This window comes from Agelaius tricolor, unplaced genomic scaffold (genome assembly GCF_023055355.1).
Source record: "Agelaius tricolor isolate 1412-34295 unplaced genomic scaffold, bAgeTri1.0.p SCAF_16, whole genome shotgun sequence".
NCBI classification, from domain to species: Eukaryota; Metazoa; Chordata; class Aves; order Passeriformes; family Icteridae; genus Agelaius; species Agelaius tricolor.
The window spans coordinates 15,447,595-15,461,330 of record NW_027269276.1 but is presented as its reverse complement, the minus strand read 5'-3'; the positions used below and the strand labels follow the sequence as shown (position 1 = coordinate 15,461,330).

The window sequence follows — 13,736 nt, the reverse complement described above, 5'->3', positions numbered from 1 at the left end:
ACTTACATGCTTCCTGCAGGCATTCAGTGTCACCTCTTTTGATTTGCCCTGAGCTGTTCCTGATCTCCTCCAAAGGAGCTGCAGTGTGATGTAGCCACACTGTACAGCTTCTGCCCAATCTCCACCTTTCTTTAAATTGTTCCAGCAATCTTTCTCTTAGATCTACACTCAGCAACTTCTGAGGAGCTTTTTTTAAATTCTAAGCATTTTTAAAAATCTAAACCCTAGAAGGGAGCTTCCTATTTACTTATATTAGGATAAATTTGTTGGGTGCATGGAGGTGGTTCTTGGGTGACATTCGAGTATCTCCCATAATTTCTGAGCTGACATGGAAAGGGAAGACTATGGCAATTCCTTTGGGGCATTGTGTGTGTTCTGTCCAGGACCTGTCTGTCCTGCTGCACTCAGAAACAGGAGCTTTAGAACTTTACGGACTTTAGCCTTCAACCCCATGCCAAAGTCCTTTGTAAATTACTCTCATTTCCCCTGTTCCCTTGGAATATAGGAGTATTTGGGGCACTTTCCAAAGTCCTCACTCCTGTGACTGTGTTGAAGATGAGAATTTCCCATACTAACTTCTTTAGTAATGTTTTTTTCCCCCCTTGTGAGTTCTTATTCTTGCATTTGAAGGTGATCAAAGCTGTCCCACTTACCTCAAAGTGGCAAGACCTAAAAACTTCTTGGTTTCCTGAAGCTGTAGTAAAAATCTGAAAAAAATGTTTGTTCTTAGAGGTTTGACAGTCTTCATGGCTGAGCCAACCAAGTGGATTTATGAGAAATATTTAGTGTCTTCTTTGTTCCCTTTCTAGAAAAATCTCTTTCTATAGTTAATTTAGGAGATGGTGGTAAGTCGCTGGAAAATCTGCTGTTACTTCTTAGTCCTATTTTACCTCACATATATCACTTTTATATAAACAAAAAAAAATTATACAGAATTTTCTTGATAATTTCACTTTGATGTTAACTGAAATGCTTTGGAAGAATTATTCCCCTTCGAAAAGAAATAATTATTGCAGAAAGATTCCTTGTGTTTCAGACACATGTACATGAAACACAGATTTTTTTTTAGTATCTAATATAAATACCAAAATATAAATATATATGTATATATGCATGTATGCATATATATATAAAAATATTGGAATATTTGTGGTGGAATACCTATTTTGTTGTATCTCCTGGTCAGTTGTGCATTAAGGTGTTAGTCATCCATGCAATCAGTGACTTGGTATTGTATATATGAAATAAGCAAGGTGGGATTAATGACAAGATCAAATTCCTCTTTTGTGATTAAATTGCTGTGGTGGCAGAGAGAAAGAAGGAACAGCATTCATAGTTTATCTCCTCATCATTTATTTCTGTTTCATGGAAAGAACTTGTAAATGTAGTTAGATGCATCTCCAGTCGCTTACTTTATTCTTGTTTGAGATAGGGGAATAGTTCTTTTTCCTAAAAAAAGGTGCAGTTTTTCTCAGTGAAAGAATTGGCTGTTTGGCCTATTTCATTATTGATATAAACTTAATTTTAATTTTAATATGCCCAACTGTCTGTTGTATTTAATAATGACTTGCAATAGGCCATTCACAATATCAATACATGTAATGTATTAGTTATTGTAGGCAAGCTTCCACCACAAAAATTAATATGTGAAGTGACCTGTAAAAATTAGCTGGTGGTTTCAGGCTGAATTGATTCCTACTTAAGAAAAAACAAACTCTTTAATAACACAGCATATTTTAAGTTCTTTAACATTATTTGCTCAGCCACTGAAGACTGCATGCTTTCCCTAAAATATGACAACTGTCCTCTTTTTCCTTATTTTTCTCAAGAGGGAAGATCTTAAGTGTATCAGTTATTATTAGTGTATACTCTGTCTTGCTGACAAACATTTGCAGGCTCTTGGTTTTGTGTTTATTTTTTCCTTAAATAAAGCAAACACATCTAATCAAAAACTTCTTAAAAATCATCATCTAACTAAATATATGAAGAGAAATAAACAGATAAAGGGGTAATGAAATTTGTCATCAGCTTTCTTTCTGAGTTCTTGGCTGTGTGGAAATGCATGCCAGTCACTGAGTTATTATGGTTTCACAATCACCAGGGCTGCTTGTAAGTTATTTCTTTGAATTTGAAATGCATCCTATTACCTCCTGTCTGTGCTTACTAGTTATGGCAAGAGGTGGAAACTTGATTCTGAGCTTACAGTTTGGGTGCTAGTTTGGCTGTGTGGTGTGGGTTTTCATATGGGGAAAACCATGGACAGACCAGAAGTACCTGGTTTTGACTTTTGAGCTTGAAGAGACAGAATCTGGGGACACACAGTCAGTCTGCAGTGGGATTCAGCTTTGGGAGTTACAGGTTCACTTCAGGTGCATTTAAAGCAGTGGACTGATAAAAGGAAAAAGAACCTTTGTCTCTGCTGCAGGTAATTTTCATGTTTCTTATAACATTAAAAGAGACTTCTCTTAAGAGTATTTTCTTCCAAAATTTAAATTATCTACTCTCCTCTTAGCTCAGGCAAAAGCCTTCCCTGATTATATTCCTTGTGTTTTCACAGGTTTCATTTTAAAATTCTTTTCCTCACATTCCCTTTCAGTTGATGTAAGAGGAGCAAACAGCAGTTGGTGTCCAGTGCAGTGATGGGTAACAGCAGCTCTCCCTGTGCTTGTGCACTATTCCAGTAGAGGATTTGGTGAGCCTGAGCCGTTCCTTGAGCTCCGTGGCAGCCCTGGCCGTGGTTCTCAGGGTGAGCACTGGAGGCAGGCTTGCTTATTCCTTATTCCTTATTTCCTTATTCCAGTAGAGGATTTGTGAGCCTGAGCCTTTCCTTGAGCTCCGTGGCAGCCCTGGCCGTGGTTCTCAGGGTGAGCACTGGAGGCAGGCTTGCTTATTCCTTATTCCTTATTCCAGTAGAGGATTTGGTGATCCTGAGCCGTTCTTCGATTTCCGTGGCAGCCCTGGCCGTGGTTCTCAGGGTGAGCACTGGAGGCAGGCTTGCTTATTCCTTATTCCTTATTCCAGTAGAGGATTTGTGATCCTGAGCCGTTCCTCGATTTCCGTGGCAGCCCTGGCCGTGGTTCTCAGGGTGAGCACTGGAGGCAGGCTTGCTTACCTTATTCCTTATTTCCTTATTCCTTATTCCAGTAGAGGATTTGGTGATCCTGAGCCGTTCCTTGACTTCCGTGGCAGCCCTGGCCGTGGTTCTCAGGGTGAGCACTGGAGGCAGGCTTGCTTACCTTCACGAGTCTTTCCGTGCAGCTCAAGCTGCTGCCGCTGCTGTTCTGGAAGAAAAATTCTCCATCCCGGATAAACAGAACTTGGCTTTCAGGCTTTGATGGATGCATTTTCCCCCCCGCTGTTCCCTGGAGTAAGCTTTTGAAATAGGTGTTACATTTGGTAACAGTGTTGAAATCTTTGTTCACCTCTGAGTTTTAAGTTGATTTACCAATAGGCAGCAGTAAAATATGTGCAAAAATTTACTGCCCCAAAATGGTGATTTCCTCAACAGGAACTGTGGTTCTGAAAGATATGACAAATAAGTTGTGTTGCACATTCTCACGGTTCACTTCTTTTTTTTTTTTTCCCCTCCTGCTGAGGAGCAGGAGGAGAAAGGGAGGAATAAGGGCAGATAGAGTGGATGGTTTGTTTGTTTGTTTGTTTAATATAAATCCCAGAAAGTTCTGGGTACTTTAGTTTGAAGTGTTTTAAGTATTCAGTGTTGAAATAGTTTTATAAAGCTGTTGTTATACATTTAGATTGTTACAGGTTTATGATGACAAGAGAAAAATACTTTTCTCCACTTGTCACATGTTTCTGGCTTCTCCGTTTGTGCTTGGCCGTGTGATCAGCATGTTCAGGAAGTGTGTGGGACTGCACCCCGTGGGACTGGCCCACCCTGCTCACTTGGTACCTTCCACATGTTCACCTGACCCTGCAGTGTTCAAATACAGTGAAACAGCAGTGAGCATTCAGTTTAGTTTTCAAAGCCAAATGTATTTTCTTTTTGTCTGCCCTAAAAAGAACTCAGATGTTCGTGTCTAGGCTCTAGAGCAATTATAAAGCTTGTATTTGTGGCAGTGAGCTGGAAGAAATGAACCCTACCTATACCCTGTGTAGCTGTTACCTGGTTTCTGCTTAGCTTCACTGATCTGTAGTTGTTACATGCAGAGAGAGATCTTTTACAATTGTATTCAGAGAGTATTTCCAGGATTGTGAGCAGTGTCTGGTTAAAGCCTTGTGCCTGTCACACGAAACCGAATGTTATTCTCAAGGTGGACCAACGATTTCTTCTGAAAGCTGCAGAAGGAGAGTAGGGCACTACTGAGGGCTCAGCTTCAAGCTTCAGTCTCTATTTTTAGAGATGCATACAAGGGCAGGAGGGGAAAAAAAATCTATCAGTTTTCAGGAAAAGCAGCAGTATTTGCACCTTTGAGGTACATGAGCACATTTTGAAGTTTCTGAAAGAAGAGTAGCTGGTGAAAGCATAAAGCCCATGAGTAAGTCTGTTTGGGAACTTCTTAATGGAGCCACATCCTCATGTTTCACCTCTTGATAAGGCACAAACCTCACATAAGACCAGAGTTAGGACGTTTTCATTCCTTGGCCTTAGAGTTTCTGTTAGGATCCAGTGGTAGTCAGCAAATACTTCCTGACAAATGAGAAGGTGTTGCTCTTCCCTTGTCAGTAGGGTCCTGGGTGTAATAGTACCTGTCTGTGTCCCTTTGAGGCCCAGCTGCTGGGAAGTTTTGTGGTGTGAGTACACAGAAGGTGTGCCTTGTATGAAATGCAAGGAATGCTCCCTGCTCTGATTTAACAGCTGTGGCTCCATTTTCTGTGGGATAGTCCTGGGGAAGGGGCTGCTCTAGTGCAACAACAGTTACTTGGGTAAGGCTCTCGGGGGCTCATGTAAAGCTTTTTTGAAGGTATTCATCTGTTGTAGGGAAAATTTGGCTGAAATGAAAGTAGGTGCTTAATAGCACACAGTATGCTTTTTTGGCAGATCTGTTGGCAGAATAACTGTTGTAGTTGATGTTTTTAATTTATGATTTTAGGTGTGAAATGTCAAGATAAAACAAGGACCAAATTGCACTGCCTGTTACCCGCTGTCCTACAAGCACGACATGGCAGCAGCACTGACTTTCCATGCATGGCAGAGACTCTCTCCACCCCCAGGAGTTTAGTTTGAAATGAGATCAAATAGGGCTCACACTACCAAAGGACACAAAACTCTCCTTTAGGCAATTATAGTACTTTTTGGTCAAATTGTAATGCGTTAGGACTTAGAGGGTCAAAGAACAGAAAGTAATCATTCAGAACCTGTGTAACCCGTGGTTAATGATTATAAAACAGGAGTTAAACACATCTGTTTTGTACAATGGGAGGTAAAGCACTACTTTAAAGAAAATTCTTTTAAAAGGAGCAGTTTGAAAACTGCACTTTGAGGAAGCCTCTTTGCATATTAAGCTATAAACTACCTTGGCAAAACTTAGAGTTGACATCAAGAATCCTCTTGAAGAACTGGAGTTCTAAATGCTACTGGCATTAAAATTAGTAACTCAAGTGTCTCTTTAGGATCAGAATGTTCTTTTAATTTGTTAAATTTTAAAATTTTCTCAGACATAGACTTAGAAGAACCCTGGACTCAGCTATTGGTGATCAGTCTGTGTTCTTGTATGTGAGAAATTTTTCAAACTCAGTGTAGGTTTTTAGGAATTGTGATCTTTTATTCAGATAAAATAGCAAAATATCATACCATTACATGGATGATCCTGCAGACATAAATCATGATAGTGCTGAGATATGCTTATCAGCCCTGCACTTTTGTGGTTCTTGACATCTAAATCTTAAATTGCCTCATCTGTTGAATGCTGTTCATGTCACTTAGAAGAATTAAATCTGCTTTATGTGAATTTTTGTGCATATGGATTTAGAAAATGCAGACTGACTTACACTAAAATTCTTACATCATGTTAAGTAAGTTGCACATGCATATAGGTCAAATGGTGAAACTGGTAATTCTTGGTGGTCAATCTTTCTCTGCTTACCTTCTGAAAGGATTATTTGGCTTTGTCCTGCTGTCAGTAATAAGATCTATAGATAATATTTCGTAACTTATAGTGACAGTTGTTTTCATTTGCAGGACTAATGGCAAAGAAGTGAACCAGCATGGCAGCTATGGTCCCACCTGTGAAGCTGAAGTGGCTTGAACACCTGAACAGCTCCTGGATCACAGAAGACAGTGAATCTATTGCCACAAGGGAGGGAGTTTCTGTCTTGTATGCTAAGTTAGTTAGCAATAAAGAAGTAGTGCCATTGCCCCAGCAGGTTCTGTGCCTCAAGGGACCTCAGTTACCAGATTTTGAGCGGGAATCTCTATCTAGTGATGAACAGGACCACTACTTGGATGCTCTTCTTAGCAGCCAGCTGGCACTGGCAAAGATGGTGTGCTCAGACTCTCCGTTTGCTGGAGCTCTTCGGAAGCGTCTCCTTGTGCTGCAGCGGGTCTTCTATGCACTTTCTAATAAGTACCACGATAAGGGTAAGGTGAAACAGCAGCAGCACTCACCAGAAAGCAGCTCTGGCTCCACAGACGTGCACTCTGTCAGTGAGCGCCCAAGGTCAAGCACAGACGCGCTCATAGAAATGGGAGTTCGGACTGGATTGAGCTTGTTATTTGCACTGCTGAGACAAAGCTGGATGATGCCTGTGGCAGGACCTGGCCTCAATCTCTGCAATGATGTTATCCACACTGCAATAGAAGTTGTGAGCTCTTTACCACCTTTATCTCTAGCAAATGAAAGCAAGATTCCGCCAATGGGTTTGGACTGTTTGTCACAAGTAACAACTTTTCTTAAAGGAGTAACGATTCCAAACTCTGGGGCAGATACTCTAGGTCGTAGATTAGCTTCTGAGTTGCTTCTTGGTTTGGCTGCCCAACGAGGTGCCTTGAGATACCTTCTTGAATGGATAGAAATGGCTTTAGGTGCTTCAGCTGTAGTAAACACCATGGAGAAAAGCAAGTTACTGCAAAGTCCAGAAGGGATGATCAGCTTTGATTGCTTTATGAGTATATTGACCCAGATGCGGCGATCTCTGGTAGGTATAACCACCTTTGGATTTTCTGCATTCCAGTGTAGTACATTCTTAACTGAGTAGTTTCTCCACCCCAAATGCAGTTTGCTGAATATGTTAGAAAGGGGGCTTTTTTTGTGATTTTTTTTTTTCTTCCCCCTGTATTTTCTTTGTTACCCACCATCTCTTTCTCTTCCTTCCTGCCCACCTGTTTCCTCATAGGTAAAGATGAAACAGCAAAACAGTCTCCATGTTGCATTTTGGTGTTATTCTCTAACTTCAGGGAAAGAATTGAGGACATACTTGATCCACTTGAACTTGTACATTTAAGTTCATAGCAGAAAAAGTTAGAAAATTCAAAGTTCTGCAATACACCTTGTTTCCTGTTAGTTACTTTTACTGCACATTCCTGCTCCCCCATTCACCTGGGCCTCTGCTTATTCATCTTCAGGATGTTCAGCAGTTTTGCTGATGCTCAGAATTTAATGTGATAGAAAATGAACTAAATTGGAAGTGTGGCACATTGCTTTGTATATTGAGTGCTCGCTGCTGGTGCTAGATGAATATTGCTTTTCAAGGTATGAAATTATTGCACAGTACACAGGAGCTGTGGTAGCCTTCTGTCTTGTGGTGCTCAGACTGAAACAGGAAATGACTTTTTTCCTCAAGTGGTCATACTTTTTTTTCAGGCTTTTACTGCTTATTAATAAACTTTAAAATCTAAAAAAGATTCTGAAAAAGATCTAAAAAATATTTTGAAGAATGAGGTCCATGAGAAGAGCATGGCAGTAGCAGTATCTGAATTGGAATAAATGTGATGGGCAATGTTATTTGCTGCTGGGTTTGGGCTATATATACAATTAGAGACCAAAATATGAATGATATGTAAACATAAAATTATTTATGATTAGTAATTTAGAAATAATTATCACTTTAGACACAAATAACATGCATTTCATTGCAAAATAATATTGGGCGAAATTAACTCCAAACCCAGATACCTTCACAAAACTGAATTAGTAAGAATGTTGGAATAGCACTTGTGACAGTTTTGTTTTCCTGAAGTGTATGCAGGTAACACAGCTCAGGAGAGACGTAGTGTACTTATGCTTTTCTAGAAAGAGATGTTAATTTTTGCTTAGCCATAAGAACAAATTCCTGATGTATTTTGTGCAGGTGGACTGTTGCTGTATTGGAAGTGTATTTCTCCTAATAACAACATTTAAACATTGCAGGGATCATCTGCTGATCGAAGTCAGTGGAGAGAGCCAACCAGAACATCAGATGGCTTATGCTCTCTGTATGAGGCAGCTCTGTGTTTATTTGAAGAGGTAGGTCTTGAAAAAACCTTTAAGTTACTGTAGTTTACTTCCTCCTCACACATGTGATTGGTGTGCACATGTGGGTGTAGTTATTCTGGTCAAAGAGGAGCAAAAGACATTGAAAAATAAAGATGTAGTGAGAGAAGGTCATTAAGCTAATTAGTCAGCAAGCTAATGATCCGGTCGTGGTGATTTGTATTTTGGACAGTTACTGTTGAGGGGCAGCTAAAGCTGCATTAAACACTGTGACTGTACAGGAAGCAATATGCAATGCTATGAGATGTGTGATGAATCTCTGGTTTGAGCAGGTTTGTCGAATGGCCTCAGACTATTCAAGGACGTGTGCCAGCCCTGACAGCATTCAAACGGGCGATGCTCCCCTTGTGTCAGAGACCTGCGAGGTGTATGTGTGGGGCAGCAACAGCAGTCACCAGCTGGTGGAAGGAACTCAAGAGAAAATACTTCAACCCAAGCTTGCTCCAAGCTTTTCTGATGCACAGACGGTGAGTGACATCTGCTAATGGTACATTATGTAACGTTCAGCAGCTTCATAGTCACGGTATGAAATTGAAAAATAGTACTGTATTTCTGAATGTCAGGTTGTAATGAAGCAAATTGTAATGAATGATGTTCAGAATCGGTCACACAGGTTATTTTACTGAGAATATCTCACTACTTTTATTGATGCCTGGGAAAAACATTCTGGTTTGGTCTTAGTGACATGCACACATAAATATCCATGTAACAAGAATGACTGAATCACCTGACTTGCTCTGTGGAGACAAGCGTAGCTGCCTGTAGTTTTTTTTGGTGGGTTTGTTTCGATTTTGGTTTTTGGTGGATTTTTTTTTTGTTTGGTTTGTTTTGGTTTTTGTTTTGTTTGTTTTTTTTTAATTGTTGGTTAAAAGGTGCCTTAATGACTGCATGCTGTTTTCCATTGGTAGGTTTCACACCAGAGATTGCTGAGTTTAAAGCTCCAAACTGGACTAGCTGCTGACACAGCAACCTCAATTAGCTTTCTGAAAATCAGTCTGCATGCTCTTTCTGCTCTCAGTCACAGATTCTGCAGTTGCAGCTGGGCACTTCTATTGATGCATGACCCAGAATATAATAGTTTGCTTTTCTGGTACTACATTGGCTTTGCAGTGTTGACTTAAGTAAAAGCACTTTCTGGTCACTAGACAATTTAGGTGCATTTTGTGGAATTGTTTCTATGGAGGTCACTGATGTATTTTATATCTCAATGGGTTGCAGGACTGGACATCATAAGGCAAGTTTATGCATTCAGAAAACTTTCAAAACATTTGAAAGACTAATACACAAGAATGGAATGCATGATCTGAATGAATCTATTACTCTTCTAATAGTACTGTATACAACTATACAACAAATTGATGTGATTTTTCCACTTAGCCTTCCACTTGATGATTGTGGTAGGATTATCTGTATGAAGACATTCATTCCCATTGAACAGGGCTGTGGCCACCTGTTGGGGCTGGTTTATGGTGTGCCTTTATGTGTCAGATGGAGCCTCTCACTTCTGCTGTGTTAAGATTCCTGTAGGGAATGATTTCTGTCTTAGTCCATTTGCTGTTGGGTCATTCCTCAGCTGAGCACTGACTTCCTAAAAGGGTCAAGTTCTTATTTTCTTAAAAGCTTTTGATCTTATTTCTTTGATGTTCACGTGATTATAGTCTCAAGTGAGTGGATTTTTAGCATTTGGTTTATTTTTGGGATGTTACCGCTTGGTACTGGTTAAAATTAAGCAAAACCTACAGTGTTTTATCAAGCTGTTACTTGGTCTTTTTTGCTTTTAAAACATTAAGATTTCCATCTGTGAGTTTTGGAGATCTGAATGCAGCACAAATTCTACAGCCTGTAGAAGAGTTACAAGTAAATAAAATAATCACTGTTCATATACTTTAGTTGATTATGAAAATAGATTTAATTGTAACATATTTCTCAAGAATTTTAGTTTTACTGCTTGCTGAAATCTAAATTATTTTAACATTGTGTTTTATTTAGTTTTACATCATTTTATATGAAGAAATCTGAAATTCTATTAAAAAATACAGACTTCTAGACCTAGATGTAAATTCTGGATTTGTCTAATCTCTGTATTTCTCTATTACATCCTTTTTTCTCTTTGTAGATTGAAGCTGGACAATATTGTACATTTGTTATTTCTACGGATGGTTCTGTTAGAGCCTGTGGAAAAGGCAGCTATGGGAGACTGGGACTGGGAGACTCCAACAATCAGTCCACATTGAAAAAATTGACTTTTGAGCCTCACAGGTCTATTAAAAAGGTGTCATCTTCAAAAGGATCTGATGGTCACACTTTAGCATTTACAACAGAAGGGGAAGTCTTCAGCTGGGGTGATGGTGACTATGGAAAACTGGGACATGGAAATAGCTCAACTCAGAAATATCCCAAACTTATTCAGGGTCCCCTGCAAGGGAAGGTACGTTTTGTATAGTGGAGCACGTGTTTTTGTTCAGCTGGGATGCTGTGTAAAGTTTGAAATAGATAAAATCCTAAGAAAAAGTTCTGTGTTCTTTCTAGACTTCTCTTTGGGGCTGGGTCTGCTTGCAGCACAACACAAGAGCTTGTGGTTGCCTGTAGGCCTGTGATTTGGGCAGTGGCATTGTCAGGAAAGCTTCTTACAGCCTTGAGTCAGAGTTGTTCAGGGGCTTTCGCTGAATCGCAGTTTCAATTTTGCTAGCTGCAATATCAAGGCTTTCACATATAGATTGTTTAGTGTCTTAAACATCCCCTGATGCTGCTTTTTTCCTGCTCTAAGACTAGATATGATGATGCTAAAGCTGCTTGATAAATAAATCATTAGTAGTTTTACATATGAACTTTTTATGTATTTATTTCCCCTTATCAAATGAACAGAAAAGCTTGCAAAGATTACATGTGTACTTAATCCCTGTGAATGAACAAGTTAGTTTATGTAGACTCCTTCTGAAACTTGACTCTCCTAATTTTTCAAACTTCCCACTTGATTTGTGTAAAAACGTTGTCTTTTTTATGTGTGTAATGTAGGTGGTGGTGTGTGTATCAGCAGGCTACAGACACAGTGCTGCTGTCACAGAAGATGGAGAGCTGTACACATGGGGAGAAGGAGACTTTGGAAGATTAGGTAATTTGAAAATTTCATGAGATGCTTTTGGAAAAATTCCTGTGTCTAGTAATGATTTTATACATCTGTTTGCCTTGTTCTCTAATTGTCCACTCTGCATACACATACACATGCACTCGGGTGTGTGCATACAGCTGACAAGTGCAGCAGCTCTTAAAAGTTTTCAGTTCAGTTAATTTCACAAAGATTATTTCTAAAAGATTTTTCATTTCAAGGCAAGTTGCTTTTTATTCATTCCTAAGACTATATCATTGCTAATGTCACTGGAATGTAAAAACAGTTGGCATTTAAAATAAACTGAAATTCTAGATAAACTTCATTTAGTGTGACAGTGGAATGATTCTTTGAGGAATCATAATAATATGGCTAATAATATCAAGGGTCTGATTCTAGTAAGGATACTTCATGTTAAGTCTGCCAGAATGGCTTCTACCTTAATACATCTAAAAAGTTAAATTTAACTGAGACAAGAAACCCTGTATTACTATTTCCTTCAAGTTAACTTGTCTGTTTCATCATCTTTGCTGTAGAGCTGCTGTGCCTGCTGTAAAACTACTATTCTTGAGCAGGTTCAGTTGAACCAATAGGTTTTGTGTAGAATATTTTTTCAAGCTGGGCTTTAGTTCCCTTCTGTTTTCTTTAAAGGTCACAATCATCAAGTGTAGAGGGGCAAAAGCAAGCAAGTGGCAGGGATGGAAGATGAGGAGAGTGTTCGACAGTCACAGCTTTCAAGGGAATCAGTAGAAGTTCTGAGTGCACCCCTGTTGTTAAGAAAAGAGCTCTGTGTTAGAGGGTTAACTAGAATTTTGGTGGGAATTGTGGAAACCTTTTCCTTGAGTTTTAGATTATTGTGGAGTTTTGACATCCTTTGGGGGTCTTGGGGTGTACAGTGGTGAGTTCTAGAATGTAGCTAAATGTAACATTTCATTGGGTTACAGGGCGCTCTGAATATTTAATCAGTTATGGGTACCAGTGATATTAATTTTCCTCTGTTCTCCATTTTTCTTTGGTATCCACAGACTTTCTGGAGTTTAGTAGAAATAAAACTTTTTATGAAGTAGGTGTTAGCTGTAATGTACAAGGTTTCTGCAGAAAGGACCCGTTAGAAATGTGGCTGCTAAGGCAGCTGAGGGGCTGATCTGTCCAGTCTGTGCACTATGGACAGGAGTGACAGAGGGCCCTTCTCACAGCTTCCTCATGCTGTGCAGGACACCTGCTGCCCAGGACTGGCAAGTCTGGCTACCTAATCAGCTGCTATTGAAGGCAGTTGTACTAGCAATTAGTTGTATTTCTTTTCAGCTAGGTGGAAAATAATCATAAGTTTTAGAGGCAGTGAGATCTGACCAGGTGTTCTGGAGTATGTCCTAAAGATTTAATATTTAACTTTATGACAGATGGCTTTCAAACCTTACTACGAATCTTTCAAAAAAGTTGGCAGAAATCATCATTTGTGATGTCTGCAATACACGTGGAATTTGAATAATCTTATGATTGCAAAACAGATATAGGACTTTAATTGCCATAAAAAGAAAATACTTCTTTCTTTTTTCCTTAGGTCATGGTGACAGCAACAGCCGCAACATTCCAACTTTAGTAAAAGATATTAGCAATGTAGGAGAGGTTTCCTGTGGCAGCTCACACACGATAGCTCTGTCCAAAGATGGGAGAACTGTGTGGTCGTTTGGAGGAGGAGACAATGGTGGGTAAACCAAACGTTTTTGGGAGCAATTCTTGTCTTCTTCCATCTGCCTCATAGTTTCAATACTCCTTGCAGTTTGGTTCTGGTTTTTATTCATCATTTGGTAGCTGTTCAAGAAAGGGATTCTTAAAAAATCTAAATACAATATCTGAAGTTCACCTGCAAGATTATAGGATTTAAAAAATATATATTTTCAGCAGGGGAGGAGTTTCACAGCACAGAAAGGTCAGTGAATAGATGAACAGTTCTGGAAAAAATGCTGTGCTGATGACTTTCAAATAAGCTCACTCATGATATGACAGTAGCTAATTATGTCCTACAAACTATTGCATATAAACTGCCTGGGATTTGTGTTTCAATTTTAAAATAGACTATAATAAATATGTATTTTTATATATATATATGTAATTACAAGTCTGTAATTACTGTATTTGAAAGAAAATAGGTTTTATAAAAGTTGTATTATGTTTTAATTGTAAAAATCTACTCTGACATC

The 13,736-nt window shown here is 39.1% G+C and overlaps 1 protein-coding gene across 13 annotated transcripts in view; it reads left to right on the top strand.

Moving 5' to 3' along the window:
• The window catches only part of HERC1 (HECT and RLD domain containing E3 ubiquitin protein ligase family member 1), a 102,182-nt gene that overhangs the window by 25,724 nt on the left and 62,722 nt on the right, over nucleotides 1–13,736 (top strand). For all 13 annotated transcript variants that reach the window (XM_071441708.1, XM_071441710.1, XM_071441711.1 and 10 more), the window contains exons 2-7: nucleotides 6,140–7,095; nucleotides 8,307–8,402; nucleotides 8,702–8,896; nucleotides 10,546–10,857; nucleotides 11,445–11,541; nucleotides 13,097–13,240. In XM_071441708.1, coding sequence (XP_071297809.1) covers nucleotides 6,166–7,095; nucleotides 8,307–8,402; nucleotides 8,702–8,896; nucleotides 10,546–10,857; nucleotides 11,445–11,541; nucleotides 13,097–13,240 — 1,774 coding nt within the window. In that variant the 5' untranslated portion in view covers nucleotides 6,140–6,165. The remainder of the gene's footprint in view (nucleotides 1–6,139; nucleotides 7,096–8,306; nucleotides 8,403–8,701; nucleotides 8,897–10,545; nucleotides 10,858–11,444; nucleotides 11,542–13,096; nucleotides 13,241–13,736) is intronic.